Source organism: Cupressus sempervirens, chromosome 5 (genome assembly GCF_028749045.1).
Source record: "Cupressus sempervirens isolate cs-2001-9-10 chromosome 5, ASM2874904v1, whole genome shotgun sequence".
In the NCBI taxonomy this organism is placed as follows: domain Eukaryota; kingdom Viridiplantae; phylum Streptophyta; class Pinopsida; order Cupressales; family Cupressaceae; genus Cupressus; species Cupressus sempervirens.
Genome location: NC_143122.1, coordinates 434,828,986 through 434,843,886, shown reverse-complemented (window position 1 = coordinate 434,843,886; position 14,901 = coordinate 434,828,986). Strand labels below are relative to the sequence as shown.

Here is a 14,901-nt window from a genome sequence, read left to right as displayed (position 1 = left end):
AAGAAGAGACTAGAGAAATAATTTTATAAACTTCATCAAATGAAATCCTTCACATCAACTGCAAAGATAATTTTAGTGGGAGGTTGTGCCCAGACCAACAAATAGGGTTATGGTTGGATTACGCTAGATATATAAGATCAAGCATGGTGCAAATGGTAGCATCGAGAAATACAAGGCAAGGTTTGTGGCAAAGAGATTCTCTCAGTAGGGAATTAATTGTGAGGAGACATTCGCTCCAGCGTCTACATATACTTCTATACAAACCGTGATCTCATTTGTGGCACAAATGAGATGGCTAATCCATCAAATGTATGTCAAGACAACATTCCTTAATGGCAAGTTGAAAGAGAAAGTACACATAGTACAACTGGAAGGCTTTATTGCACATAGCAATAAGACTCAAGTGTGCAGATTGAAGAGTCGTGTATGGACTCAAGAAGGCTCCCAAAGCATGGTATAAGCACATTGATACTTACAAGGAATAAGCTTTGTCAACAATGAGGGGGATGCTAACCCCTACTACGTGGTTGGTTGGTGGTCCAGGGACATCTAACAACCAATATATTATAGGTTGCTAAGATCTAATTTATCCCAATTGTTGATTGAGATTAAATCTCAATAGGTGGTTTCCAATGTGGGTAGTATAAAGAGGGACATTGGGCATTTAGAAAGAACAACACTTGAGAGGCATTTGCAATGATAGAAAATGAATTTGTAGTGTTAGTAAATAATTTTGCAATGACAACAAGGGTCAGATGATAGCATTGGAGACAGCAGCAGTGGAATTTCAGCAAGAGAAATTGGGAGAACCATTTTTGGAGGAGAATATTGTCAAAGCTATACCATAAAGAGGAAAGTAATTTATATCTCTCTTAATTTGCTAAAGTTTAATATAATTCCTCGTCTGTAGTAGCGTTTTTCCAAAGACAATTTGTCCAAGAATATCTTGCGCCACTCTTTTTTTTTTGTGATTTTATTTGTTAAGTTGCATTTGTGTTATTTTTCAATATTTGTTCTGAATTAATTTTTTGGCAGTTAAATAATTCATATAAGATGAGAGATAAATAATTAGTAGCTGCAATAGAATGTCCACACCATCCTCTTCCTTCTACTAGAGATATCCAATTATGTTCCTATAAAAGAAACTATCCCCAATTGCTAGTCAATTTGACTTTCACCAATTTAATTAATTTAGTACAGGAATCAAGTGCCCTGAGATTGCAGCATACAAAATTGAAATAATGTTTTGGGCAGTCAAACTGTTTTTTTTTTAAAGAGAGAATGCAAGAAATATCAATTCACTTTGTTCATATTTACATGTAAACTATACAATATCACCATAGTGTTAACATAATTAGAACTCTCAAGTCTATGCTGGAGAGAGAATAACATGACAGATGCAAGTGCCGATAAAAATAGGTTGGCTAATAATAGTTGACACACCTAAATGGACCTAGCTTTACCAATCAATTGCATCCTATGTCAGGAGAGCTGCCACATCTTTTACTTCTAGAAAAGATTACTCCATTGAATCTAAGGACAACCCAAAAACTAGTCTGATCCATCGTCTAAAATGGAAAGTACCTCATTTTGCTACTCACGATGAACGTATTATCAGAGACAAAGGGCTTAATGGATGATGTAATTTTCATTTTAAAATTATATCTTCATCTGCAGGTTTGCTTCTGTCAAAACAAGTGATTCCATTTCATGGTTTTAAATGTATACCATGCAATTTAGCAAGATTCACACTAGCCCAAAGAACACTTTTTCATTTTCTTTAGTAGATAATACTTTAGGCATTCCCTTTTATTGACCCATTTCTTTCTTCTTACAGAATGTTGTCTGACATGGAAATATCAAATATGAAACTTGCTACAGGCAAAGGGCAAACAAATTTAAGGATGTGAAATAAATTCAGGTGATTTAAGCAACCAGCAACAGGTTCTGGACAAATAATGCAACGTTTTTGTTTTTGCAACTAAAACTTACATTTGATTGTTGACTAAATTACAAGAAAGACTGATGAAACTAATTAGAATGCAAGAGTAAAATATTAATATTATACAATCAAGAACATTTCAAATAATCTGGCATACATTAATGCCATGTGATCATTGCTAAAAAAAAAGATTTGACTACACATATGCAATCATATAATCAATTTCACAGCCTCATAATGCATGTAGCCAAAATTGAAAGGTATTGCAGGGTACAAGCAAGGCTTGCTGTCTCTCTTAGTATTCCAGATTGACCTCACTAAGCTCCTCATTTTTCATCTGGTATAAAAAGATTTTAAATTTTTTACTTAAAGAAAATAAACATTAATTTGCATGTCCAGAATGTATTCTAGCCAATACTTGAGGCGGAAAAGAGTGGATTTGATACAAGTTCAGAAAGATTACAGTATTTTTTTCAGAGCGATGCATGTTCGTTTTCTAGCTCTCCTCTAGCAAGTTTTTCTGCTTTATCCTCCACATAGGCTTTTAAGGATTCAACATCCCTGGGTCCTGAAGCAAAAGTCCAGCATCTTTTTTAATATTACAAATATAGAAATTCAAGCCTAGAAGACCTACCAACACTAGTGCATTTCAGTAGACCTTAATAATTTAATACTGAAATTCTCCCACCTTATTTTTTAAATTACAATCAAAACTAGTCAAACTCTAAATAAATCAAATTTTTTTAATTTTCCATGGTTTTTCTATTTCTTATAGACAGGAACTAATTCACAATTGCAGTCTGATAGAAACATGGAAAATGACACCAGAATTGAGCTAAATAGTAGAGGATCGACTCCAGAGCATTCAGATAACAAGTCTGTTTTCAGGTCGGATGCCCTGACTTGTCAAAGCAGTCAATTTTGTTCACCACGATTGATCACTTCTCTTAAATCATTTCCTCAAATTTCTTGAACCTCAACCTCAACACTAGCTCTGCACTTATAAGTAGTACTAATGGGTCAACTTCTCTCGAATCATTTTCTCAAGTTTCTTCAATAGAATGTTCTTATAGACATAAGTAATACTAATGGATTAATTTTAGTGTGTTCTAGGTCCAAGAGAAAACCTATACACTAAAATACCCCCATTGGATTAACGTGAAGAACTGGGGGAAGGAGAAGGAACTGGATTACCCTAGAGGTATAAAGACTAAAACTAAACATACTTGACTGTTCCAAATGTTTTAATAAAGATGTCTACCAACCCCGTTTCAGTACTGCAGATCGATCACATTTATAATGGATGAGCTGCCAGATGAAATCTGTGCGGATCTCTATTATGCTTGACATGTTGGTGCTTCATTAGGTTGCGTGCTACGTGGATTGCACTTGAACTTAAACTGTCACCCAAAATGGTTAAAGTGCTCTTGATGAAGACCAAACTTGGTCAATAGCTCAAACATCCATAAAGTCTCTAAGCTGGCAAGCTTGATTCCTCTGCGCATTGCCTCTGTCAAATATAATGCACGAACTGATTGCTTCTCACATTATCAAACAATAAGACAAGAGCTATGATAGTTAACATGTGCCAGCTCAGTTACCGTGTTCTGCTACGGGTACAATTTGGGTACTGTTTCTTCCTGGTTTTTCTGTGGGCCCTTCTGTGAAAGACACACGGCAAACCCAGGTACCCAGGAAATACCCAATGGCAGTAAATGAGTTTATGTCTGTATTCTGATTTGTTCATCAGCATACACTTATATCAGCTTTAGATAGTATCTTGCAACAGCTTGGTAATATTACTCAAGTCAGAATTGGCCTATGTGATGCCCTTAGTGTATGACAGTTGGGAACATCAATCTACTTCAATTCATTTAGAGGTCAAGGATTGATTTTTTTATTTACAGATCTGAATACATTACTGTTGGATAGATTTGTAACAGCCAGCCCATAGTTATATTTGTTGATCATGTTCAGAATGATGTCAATTTGTTATGTGTAGTCTTAAATCATATCAGAAATACAAGTAATTTTATTTACAGATTTATTGGCAATTGTGGATTTACGAGTATCACTTCTTTTTATATTTTTAACTTCAATGTTTGAACATGTATATAAACATTTATAGTTATAATTGTTGATCATGTTCAGAATGATATCAATTTGTTATGTGTGTAATCTGAAAATATATCAGTGATACAAGTGATTTTATTTATATTTTTGTTAGCAATAATGGATTTATGAGTATCACTCTTCTTTCCATATTTATAACTTCGATGTTTGAACATGTATATACTAACGCTTGTACCTGATAAGTTACAAGGGTATAGCCAATAGTGTCTATATTTGTCTGTTCTGAATGTTTTAAAGTGTGTTCAGGAATATATGAATGCTTCTGAATATTTCAGTAGCAAATGCATGCAAGTACATTTATATCCCTGATTTCGCTGGTCCTGTTTTATATCATGTTTTTTTATTTCTATCCCTGGGCTTCAGCCCTCCTGCTGGGGTGCCAGGCCCCAGTCACGTGGACTGGGACTTTTCTTCAAAACACTGTCTTGGAACCTGAATTTCTGGGACAACGCGAGCACTTTACCGGGTGGAGTTAATATTAGTGAAGCATATATTGGAACCATATGACTGGACATGTGTGCATATAAAACACAGATGAATTAAGAGAGTTCTGCTTTGCAAATTAGTTAAAATTGAAATTGTGTAAAGAAATGAACACCATATAAGTACAAAATATTGTTCCTTAACTGTTGCTAATATGATATGTGCTTGGTTGGTAAAGATTTTACAGTTAGTGCTCTATCAATGAGTTTACAAGGAGAAGGCTGAGAAGACGAGAAAAACAATCGATGTGAAGATAAATATTTGAATGTTTTGCTCTGATATTTTAATGTTTTGAAGGAAAGTTGAAACAATCAATCTGGATTGCTTTCAAATGGAGTCATTTTGTTTCTTTGTGGGCCTCCATTGAATCAGAGGATGACTACTAGATCCAAAGCTGGCACACCTAAATGGACTATTGCTTGCAAATGCTCCTGCACTAGTAAAATATCTATTGTAACTAATGACTCATTGCTATATCAGGTCGCACTTAATTCCTTGTTTTCATCAGATGTGAGTGGCCCACTCAGGTCAGATAACTATCATAGCATATAAAAATGTCACCAGCAACAATAGGTCAAAGGTTGCCTGTGGTATGCCTCAATTTTCTTGAGTGACTGACCTTAAGTATCACTTGGTTCATTTGAATACACTTTAACACATCAGCTTCTTAAAGCTAACACAGAGATTGGTGTATTACGGAAGTAACTAGTAAAATACTTGCTTGTTATTAACAAAGACCGAGAGGTCTATATATACAAAAGAATGGAACGATGTTTCCTTAGGAAACAATCGTAAAGAATAGAAACTTTTTATTCTAACTAAAAAAAAACTAACAGTTATCTACAGCTAACTAAATATTAGAAACATTCTAATATTGACAATAGATTACAAATAGATAACCATTAACTAATAATAGAAGCTTTTCTACTATTGTAATACCCTCCCTTAATGGTTAATCTATCTAGAACACCAAGTTGTCCTCTAAATTTGACAAACTTATCAAGGCCAAGAGGCTTGGTGAGAATGTCCGTAGTCTAATCTGTGGTAGGAACATACTGCAGATCTAGTGTCACATCTTCAACCAGTTGTCATATGTAGTGATAGTGAACATCCACATGCTTGGTTCGTTCATAGAAGACTAGATTTCGTGCTAACTTTATAACGCCTTTGTTATCTACAAACAAAGTGATCGGTCCTGTTGGTGACATTTGCATGTCCCCAAGCATTCAACGAAGCCAATCATCTTCACACGCTGCCTTAACTGCTCCCCCATATTCAGCCTCGGTAGAGGAAAGAGAAACTACCTGTTGCTTCTTACTGGTCCATGTGACAACACCTGATCCCAAACTGAACACATCCAGAAGATGACTTTTTATCATCAACAGAGCCTGCCCAATCTGAATCTAGTCTAGGATTAGAACTTCAAGAGTAAAGAACTCCATAATCTGAAGTGCCCTTCACATAACAAAACACACGCTTTGCTGCCATCCAATGATCAGCCTTGGGAGTTGTCATAAAGCATGAGATATAATTGACTACGAAGCTGATATCAGGCCTCGTAGCAGAGAGGTAGATGAGGGTGCCTACTAGTTACCTGCATGTAGTATCAACAACGGGAGGAGAATCAAACTTTGTTGATAAGTTGAGACCTTTCTCCATGGGTATAGATGCAAGCTTGCAATCCTACATACGGAATTTGTCTAACAGAGCCTTGGCATATTTGGACTAAGAGATGAATATACCCGAAAACTGTTGCCAAACCTCAACACCTAGGCAATAATGCGTGAGCCCAAGGTCAGTCATATCAAAAAGCTGGCATAAATTCAGTTTGATTCCCAGAATCAAAGATGTCGAACTGTCAGTGATGATCAAATCATCCACATAAATAACCAGAAGGATGATGTCACTGTCAATAGTCTTGATGTACAAATTTGAGTCTGAAGAACTCCTCTTGAAGCCTTGATCATTCAGGTACTTACTAATTTTTACGTACCATGCCCTAGTGGCCTACTTCAAAACATAGAGAGCTTTCACCAATTTGAGAACCTGATGGTCTTTATCAACAACCTTGAAACCAAGAGATTGTGTCATGTAGACCTCTTCATGGAGATCACCATTCAGGAAAGCACACTCGACGTCCATCTAATGGATCTTCCAACCAAATTGTGTTGCCACGGCTAGGACTAATCTAATGGTGCTCACCTTTGTAGTAGGAGCAAAGGTCTCCTCATAATCAATGCCCTAACGCTGAGAAAAGCCCTTTGCAAATAAACGAGCTTTGTACTTATCCAAATTACCTTCATATTTGTATTTGATTTTATAATCCCATTTGCAGCCAATCGGTTTCTTCCCTAGTGGAAGATCAGATAGGACCCAGGTGTTATTCAATAGCAAGCTCTAGTTTTCAAATGTCATAGCCTGTTCCCACTCTAGAATTCCTTTAGCCTCGGAATATGTTTGAGGTTCAAACACAATATAAATGTTGGCCATGAGAGCAAAGCTAACAGACTCTATAGGTTTGCTCTTTTTCCGAGCAATTCTCTCATCAATGAGCTCATCATCATGAAGATCAACAAGTGTCTTAGCCCGCCACTTAGGCCACAGAGGAGAATGACCAACATTAGTATCATAAGATGCTTGGTGATCAAGTTCGTCATCAGAAGAATCCAGATCAAACTCAGGTGAAGCATCTACAAAGCAAGGTGATCCTGCAAGAGAAGTTGGAGATGTCTGTACAGAGATCACTTGTATAACTGGAGTTGTAGGAGCTACTAGAGCCCTCCCATCAAGTGGACCTAATAGAATCCTAACTCCCAAATCATGAGACTTCATTAGCTAGTTTGTTGGATCAAGAACAGGAGAAACAAGGACGAATGGTCCTCGCTACTCATCATGTAGTGCCTACCCCTAGTTTACATTTCTGTTATCATTGCCGAACTCTTTTAGGCCAGTTTTATGCTTGATTATTAATAGTATTGTTTTGAGATTATCATGTATTGTTCACATTTAGTTGATTATATGAGGAGAATACTTGGTACTCTATACTTCATATATGCATGATGATTATTACAGTAATTTCAGTTATTGATGATAATTAGTTAGATGGATTATCATATGTGTTTTCTTATGGATACTTACCCCATACTGCATGTGTATGGTGTGCGTGTATATTTTCTTTATGTATGACGTTTCTGATATGGTTAAAGAAGGGAGTCGTAGTCACCTACTAGAAGGGATCTACACGATGCACCACTTCCTGCCATTGCCTGTTTAGCTTATTATATATGTGTTTGTACATATGTGGATTTTATGCAGATTGCAGCTACCAGGTATCGACTTCCCTGAATTGCCAGGATGAGCATACCCTATCGCATTATCTAAATGGTAAGAGAGGGAAGATAAATTCTTAAGTCCAAATCCTAACCTTTAAACCCATTTGTCCTAGAAAATTAGGACAACTATCTGAGTCGATTACCTTTCGAATGCGTCGTATGACATAAGTTCGTGATTATAACCCTTTAGTTTGATCTTGTATGTTATTTTCTATGATGGGTTTTCGTATTTCGTCCTTTAAGTCTTTGGTGATTTTTCTATTAATTAAGTCAAGTTAAACGATTTAATTTAATGGAAAATTATTATGATATTTTTAATATTTAATTATATTTAATTAATTGGAAAATTAATTAAATAAAAATAATTAAATTTAAAGATAAAATTATAAGTTTAATTTTAGAACGTGATAATATATATTTTATTTAATAATAATATATTTAGGAGTCCATTTTTAAATAAATGTTAAATATTATTATTACTTAATAAATATTTTATCAATTAACGTTTCGAAACTAAATTAAGGCATGGAAATGATATTAATTTATTAAAGAATTTTAAGATTGCATAAAGTATGCATGAGAATAAAATTTAATAAATTAATTAAAAATAAAAGTCAAGTGAATTAAATTAAGATATTTTATATTGCAATAAAGGTGCATGAAAACATTAAAAGAAAGATAATAAAGAGTTAAAGACTGGTAAGCAAGGAGTCCTCTCGGGTGATCCAACAATTAGTGCCCCGAATTAAACTCAACCATGGTAATGTGTTGGTATGCTCTTATGAGTTTGTTTATATTGTTGGTTATTGTATTCAGTGTTATTATGGGATGACAGGATGAAAGTTATGACCTACTTGACTTAACCATTTTGAGTCTTCAATTAGTATTTTTGGAATACTTTCCAATTGCTTGTAGAGAACTGATGGGTTATTGTGATTTATCCTTTGAGGTTTTCCAATCACTTGTATAGGATTGAGGTGATATTATATGATTCTTTGATTTGTGATTTCATGAGCTTAGGGTAGGTTATCTATATGTAATGTCAGGAAGTGGCTTCCAGTGGAGGTCGAGGCCCTAAGTGGCTGCCAAGGTAACCCATTGTAAGTTGTTTAATAAGTGAAAACACTACACTAAATGAGAGTAAAATGAACCTAATAAGAGTCTTTGTATGTTCTCGCCCATGCCTCGAGTGCTAGTACAAACTAGGATGGGAGTAGAGAGAACGCTTGGTTGCTACCATGCATCGTTAGTATGCCTTGTCAATACGAGAGGATACCAATGTCGCATAGGGTCACTAGGGGGCCGAGGTCCTGAGAGACTACCATGGTAACTCTAGCGTTGATTTGTGCGATAACACTTGCTTGCTTACATAGTAGGTTTCCTACGTGTCTTTGTGTGCCTCTAGGTCTAGATGTCGATTTATCTTGGATCCTTTGAGTTCAATTACTTTTAGGGTTTCTTGGACTTAGAGAGTACTTTTGATATTTGGATTGATATCCTATTTGGGACTTGAGACTATCTCCTTAGCACGATGAGAGTGGGCCTTTTTGGGTTACCACGCAGTCAAGTGGTAGTGCTTTTTAGTCTTACCATTGAGATCCATCCGTTGATACCATGGCTGGGGTTTCCTTATCTGCATTTCCTTTCATTCTATTCTTGTGTATTATGATGGAGGGTTATATCTTTATGATGGATAATTATATCTTTATGATGGACGATTTCACTTATTGTATTGTACTTTGTTTAATGGATCTGAAAAGGATGATGTAATCTATTTTTATAAATGTATATTCTTTTAGCCTTTCATACCCTGTGACATGTACAGTGGATGATTGAGCATTCCGAATTTTATTGCCAAGTGGCATTCAAAACAAATGTATATTATTTAAATGGACTTTGGACTTTTAATTATTCCTTCATGTGGATGTGGTAATTGTTAGACTTAGTATTATTTAAACTTAAATGTGATTCAACGTCTTGGGATCCTTAAGGAATGTGATCTGTGATGTTTGGTTAATTATGATTATATGTTATTGCTTCCACTACTTTATGATTGATGTGTATGTTATTCTTTCTTTAAAAAAAAAATGTTTGGCAAACTTAGTTAAAACTTTAGGTTGATTCTTTTGGATCCCTTAGCGGGGCGTTACACATCAAAGATTACATCACGATTGTACAAGAGACGAGATGTCTCAATGTCAATCAAGCGGTGACTTTGTGAAGAGTATTGTATCTAGCAAGCATGAGTTTCTAACTCTTGGCATCCAACTTGGTGTGTGACGCATCAGGGATCCAAACCTTCAGGTGACTGATTCTGGGCTTGCGACTGGACCAAGTCTCTTCCGAAGTTTTACCTTTGACTGCCACTGTAGGTGACCGGTTCAAAAGATAAATTGCAGTGTTAACTGCTTCTGCCCAGGACTGCTTCACAACATGTTTGTGCTCGAGCATGGATCAAGCCATCTCGGTGATTATTTTGTTCTGGTGTTCAACTACATTGTTTTGTTGCGGTGTGTGGGGTGTGGTTAACTGGCGTTTGATGCCATGAGTATCCAAGAAGCTAGAGAATTCATTAGAACAAAATTCCCCCACATTGTCTGATCTAAGAGTAATAGTAGATTTCCCAGACTCTTTTCAACTAAATGTTTAAACTTCTGAACTATAGGAAATGCATCTAATTTCTTTTTAAGAAAATACACCAACATTTCTCTACTAAAATCATCAACAAACAATAGAAAATATCTGGACCCAAGAACAAAAGGAGTGATCATAGGGCCGCAAATATCGGCATGAACAAGTTGAAGTACCTGAGAAGCTCACCATGAATTGCCACTAGTGAAAGGTGTGCAATGTTGCTTCCCCGCCTGGCATGCATCACAAACTCCAAGCTATTGAGTCTAAATCTTTGGCAAACCGAGGACAAGCTCTTCTTGAGCAAGCTGAGAGAGATAATGCGCATTTAAGTGCCCATATCGCTGATGCCAAAGTGTGCTAACAGAGAACCGTCGAGTAGCCATATCTAAGTCCCGAGAATCACCAGAATCAGTAAGGCGAAAAAGACCATGATCCTCAAGACCCACTGCAACAATAGACTGAGTCGTCCTATCAGTGATGGTACACTAATGTGAACTTAAGGTACATCCAAGTGTGGAGAATGTTGCAGTAATTGACTTACTGCGAATAGATTTAGTTGCATCCCTGGAACATAGTACACAGAGGAAAATGAGATTCGTCCTGGTAGACTGAATCTGAATGTTTCCTTTACCAACAATAGTGCACTCTTCTCCGCCACCAAAAATCACAGAATCTGAGTAAGGCTGGTAGTCAGTGAATCAATCTCGACGGTGGGTGAAATGACAAGAGGCATGTGAATCAATGTACCAAGAAAACAACTTCACATGATCTGCAGGTCTTTTAGCCATGAGGGCGTAAAAGGTAGATTTTTTCTGCTTAGTTGTTCTTCGCTGTTCGCTTTGGGCTGCAAAATTGATTGCTTAGATTGGGCATCTAAGCTTTTCTGACATTCAACCTTCATGTGACCAAACTTATGGCAATAGTTGCATTGAATGTTCTTCTTTCAGGAGCCTTTTGAAGCTAGAGCAGAGGACTTCTACGAAAAACACTACTAAGACTTGCCTTTATCCTTCTTAAAGGATTTGGCAGCAAAGGCTTGCTCTGTGGAGGTGGAGTTGGGACTACTACTGAACTGTTGTTTCCACTGATCTTGCTGAAGCAAAAATGTGCAGAGATCGATGAACTTCATATCAACACCAAAAGACGTGATGTTGACAGTCTCGATAAAATGCTCGTAGGACTTGGGTAAACTCCGAAGAGTGATAACCACAATGTCCTCTTCCTCCATCATGCAACTAATGGCAAGTAAACTAATCACGGATTTCCTAAATCCTATTCAAGTGAGCCTGGAGCGATGTTTGTTCATCCATGATAATAGAAAACAGTGTTCTTCAAGAAGAAAGCTTTGCTTTTGTTAGAAGTCTCATGAAGATTTTTGAGATGTGCCCATATTTCGGCAGTTGTCTTACCAGATGGAATTTGAGAGAGTTGATCATCAGCTACGGATAATTTGAGAAGCATCACCACCTCCCGATTATTCAAATCTCATGTATCCTGATCAGCACTGGGGGCAGTCGAGCGCTGCATAACGCACATAACAATCTGATTGGTCTAATATTCAAAAATTGCTATTATCCGCTGCATCCAAGTGCCATAATTCCGACCATTGAATTTTGAATTGCTCTCGAGCAAAATATTAGTCAAAGATGCTATTGTACGTTTTTCAATGAAAAAGCATTAAAAATTGTGAAGGCACATTCTTCGAGGCAAAAAATAGAACCAAAAAATTTGAAGGGTAACCCAAAAGAGAGCTCAAAAAACCTAAGAAAATTGGACAACCTAGTTGAGCTCTCGAAAAACCCACCATGAATCTGTAATCAGCAAAAAAAAAAAAAAAATTGAGTTCAAAATTCAAGGTTTCAAGCAAAACCCTACCCAACGGCCATTGAATGTTGGATTTGCAGGAAAAAAAAGGTGATTTGCAAGGAAAGGAAGGTCGATTTGCCACAAAGAGCGACTTGTATGCAGAGACAACTATGGAGGTGAGAGGATGAACTTAGAGTACGACACAAATTTGCAGTCACAGGTGCATGAATGAAGCAGAGCCGTCTGCAAAAAAAATACTAAAAAATGACATTTTCTTCGTGGGTAGAAGCAATGATTTCTGGTCACGATTTTGAGTGGGTACATGTGCAAAAGAGACACCCAAATAACCGTCGTTGTTTTGCCAAAAAACAGTTGTCATTTTGAATCTGCCTGCAAAAAAAATCAATCGTGATTTGCCAAACCCTTAGCAAAAAAAACAGTCGCATTTTTTGCAAAGGTTGGTCTCCAAAATAAAACCTAGTCGAACCTAGGTGTTTTTAAAGCAGGTAAATTAGGAAAAAATTAATTTCGAGAATAAAGATCCGAAAATTTCAATAAGAAATTTTTATTTTCAAAAAGAAAATTAACCATGCTCTGATACCATATTACAGAAGTAACTGGTAAAATACTTGCTTGTTATTAACAGAGACTGAGAGGTCTATATATACAAAAGAATGAAGCAATGTTTCCTTAGGAAACGATCATAAAGAATAGAAACTTTCTATTCTAGCTAAAGGAAAACTAACAGTTATCTACAGCTAAATAAATATTAGAAACATTCTAATATTGACAATAGATTACAAACAACTAACCATTAACTAATAATAGAAGTTTTTCTATTATCGTAATATGGTGTGCATGGAAACATGCTTGCAGTTATCTAAGTGACTGAGTGACTACACAATTTGTCATCAGCAAGAAGAAAGCCTTTAGTTCTTAATTGTTTGGAGAACGCTGATATAAAATGAGAATGCAATAATCGTCAGAACAACCATGGCTGGAAATGATGTTTGTGGTCAGTTGTCCAAGGTAGCGGCTGGGAAAATGTTTTCCAGCCGATTGCGTGAAGCGACAATAAATGGTGGTGTCATTTGCAGCAATCAAATTTCTGACCCGAGCAGCTGCGTGAGACGATTCTAGCGAGGGTTCCCCAGATGTAAAAGCCTATCAGCTAATAAACTTATAGCACATGAATGCATGTGTGTGCAAACGAATCCGAACCTGAACCCACAGCCAAGGAATAAAAATTCCATACCCATTCTGATATCCCATACCTGTGCCTGAACCCTAATTCCTTGTTTTCATCAGATGTGAGTAGCCCACTCAGTTCAGATAACCGTCATAGTATACAAAAATGTCACCAGCAATAGATCAAATCTTGCCTGTGGAATGCCTCAATTTTCTTGAGTGACCGACCTTAAGTATCACTTGGTTCATCTGAAAATACTTTAGCACATCAGCTTCTTAAAGCTAACACAGAGATTGGTGTCCATGGAAACATGCTTGCAGTTATCTGAGTGACTGAGTGACTGAGTGACTACACGATTCGTCGTTAGCAAGATGAAAGCCTTTAGTTCTTAATTGTTTTGGAGAACACTGATATAAAATGAGAATGCAATATTCATCAGAACAACCATGGCTTGAAATGATGTTTGTGGTCGATCGTCCGAGGTCACGGCCAGGAAAATGTTTTCCAGCCGATAGCGTGAAGATTTTTGAAGAGATGGCTCTGACAATAAATGGCAGTGTCATTTCCAGCGACCAATTTCTGACCCAAGCAGCTGCGTGAGATGATTCCAGCGAGGATTCCCCCAATGTAAAAGCCTATTGGCTAATAAACTTATAGTACATGAATGCATGTGTGTACGAACAAATCTGAATCTGAACTCGTACCCAAGGAATAAAAATTCCATACCCATTCCCATATCCCATACCAATGCCTGAACCAGAGCCCAAGTCAGCATTCATCCCTGAAACATTTGAAGTCCATGTAAACCACTAACTGAGCTGGATCCCTGGGCTGTGTGTCAAACCAAATGGTACCCTGAATATATCAATTAATGAGCTTTGCTACTTTCTAGAGGCTCTCATGCAAGTCTTGTGCAAAGCCAAAGACAAGGGCAGCATCGAAGGGAAAGATCAAGGTGCCATGAGGCAAAAATAGAAGACTACCCTCCAACTATGGAAAAAGGGGTGAAATGAAAAAGAGACAGGGCAAGCTTATGGTAAAACATTTGGGATTTGTCTGGCAGGCTTAAGGCATACATCAACTATGGCAGATTGATAAAGTCCATGTAACCCACTAACTGAGCTGAATTCCTGGGCTGTGTGTCAAACTGAATAGTACACTGAATATACCAACTAATGGGCTTTGCTACTTTCTAGAGGCTCTTATGCAAGTCTTGTGCAAAGCCAGAGACAAGGGCAGCATAGGGAAAGATCAAGGTACCATGAGGCAAAAATAGAAGACCACTCTCCAACAATTGAAAAAAAGGGGTGAAAATTTGAAATGAAAAAGAGGTGGAGCAAGCTTATGGTAAAGCGTTTGGGATTAACCTGGCAGACCTAAGG

General features: G+C 36.9%; 1 protein-coding gene across 2 annotated transcripts in view; it reads right to left on the bottom strand.

Moving 5' to 3' along the window:
* Positions 1-1,945: 1,945 nt before the first annotated feature.
* Positions 1,946-14,901, bottom strand: part of PDIL5-1 (PDI-like 5-1) — a 42,492-nt gene continuing 29,536 nt past the window's right edge. For both annotated transcript variants that reach the window (XR_016364738.1, XM_089831069.1), the window contains 2 exons: positions 2,406-2,510; positions 1,946-2,279 (listed from right to left, as the gene is read on the bottom strand). Coding sequence is in view for 1 of the 2 variants with exons in the window: in XM_089831069.1 (XP_089687195.1) it covers positions 2,416-2,510 (95 nt within the window). In the remaining variant the exon portion in view is untranslated. The remainder of the gene's footprint in view (positions 2,280-2,405; positions 2,511-14,901) is intronic.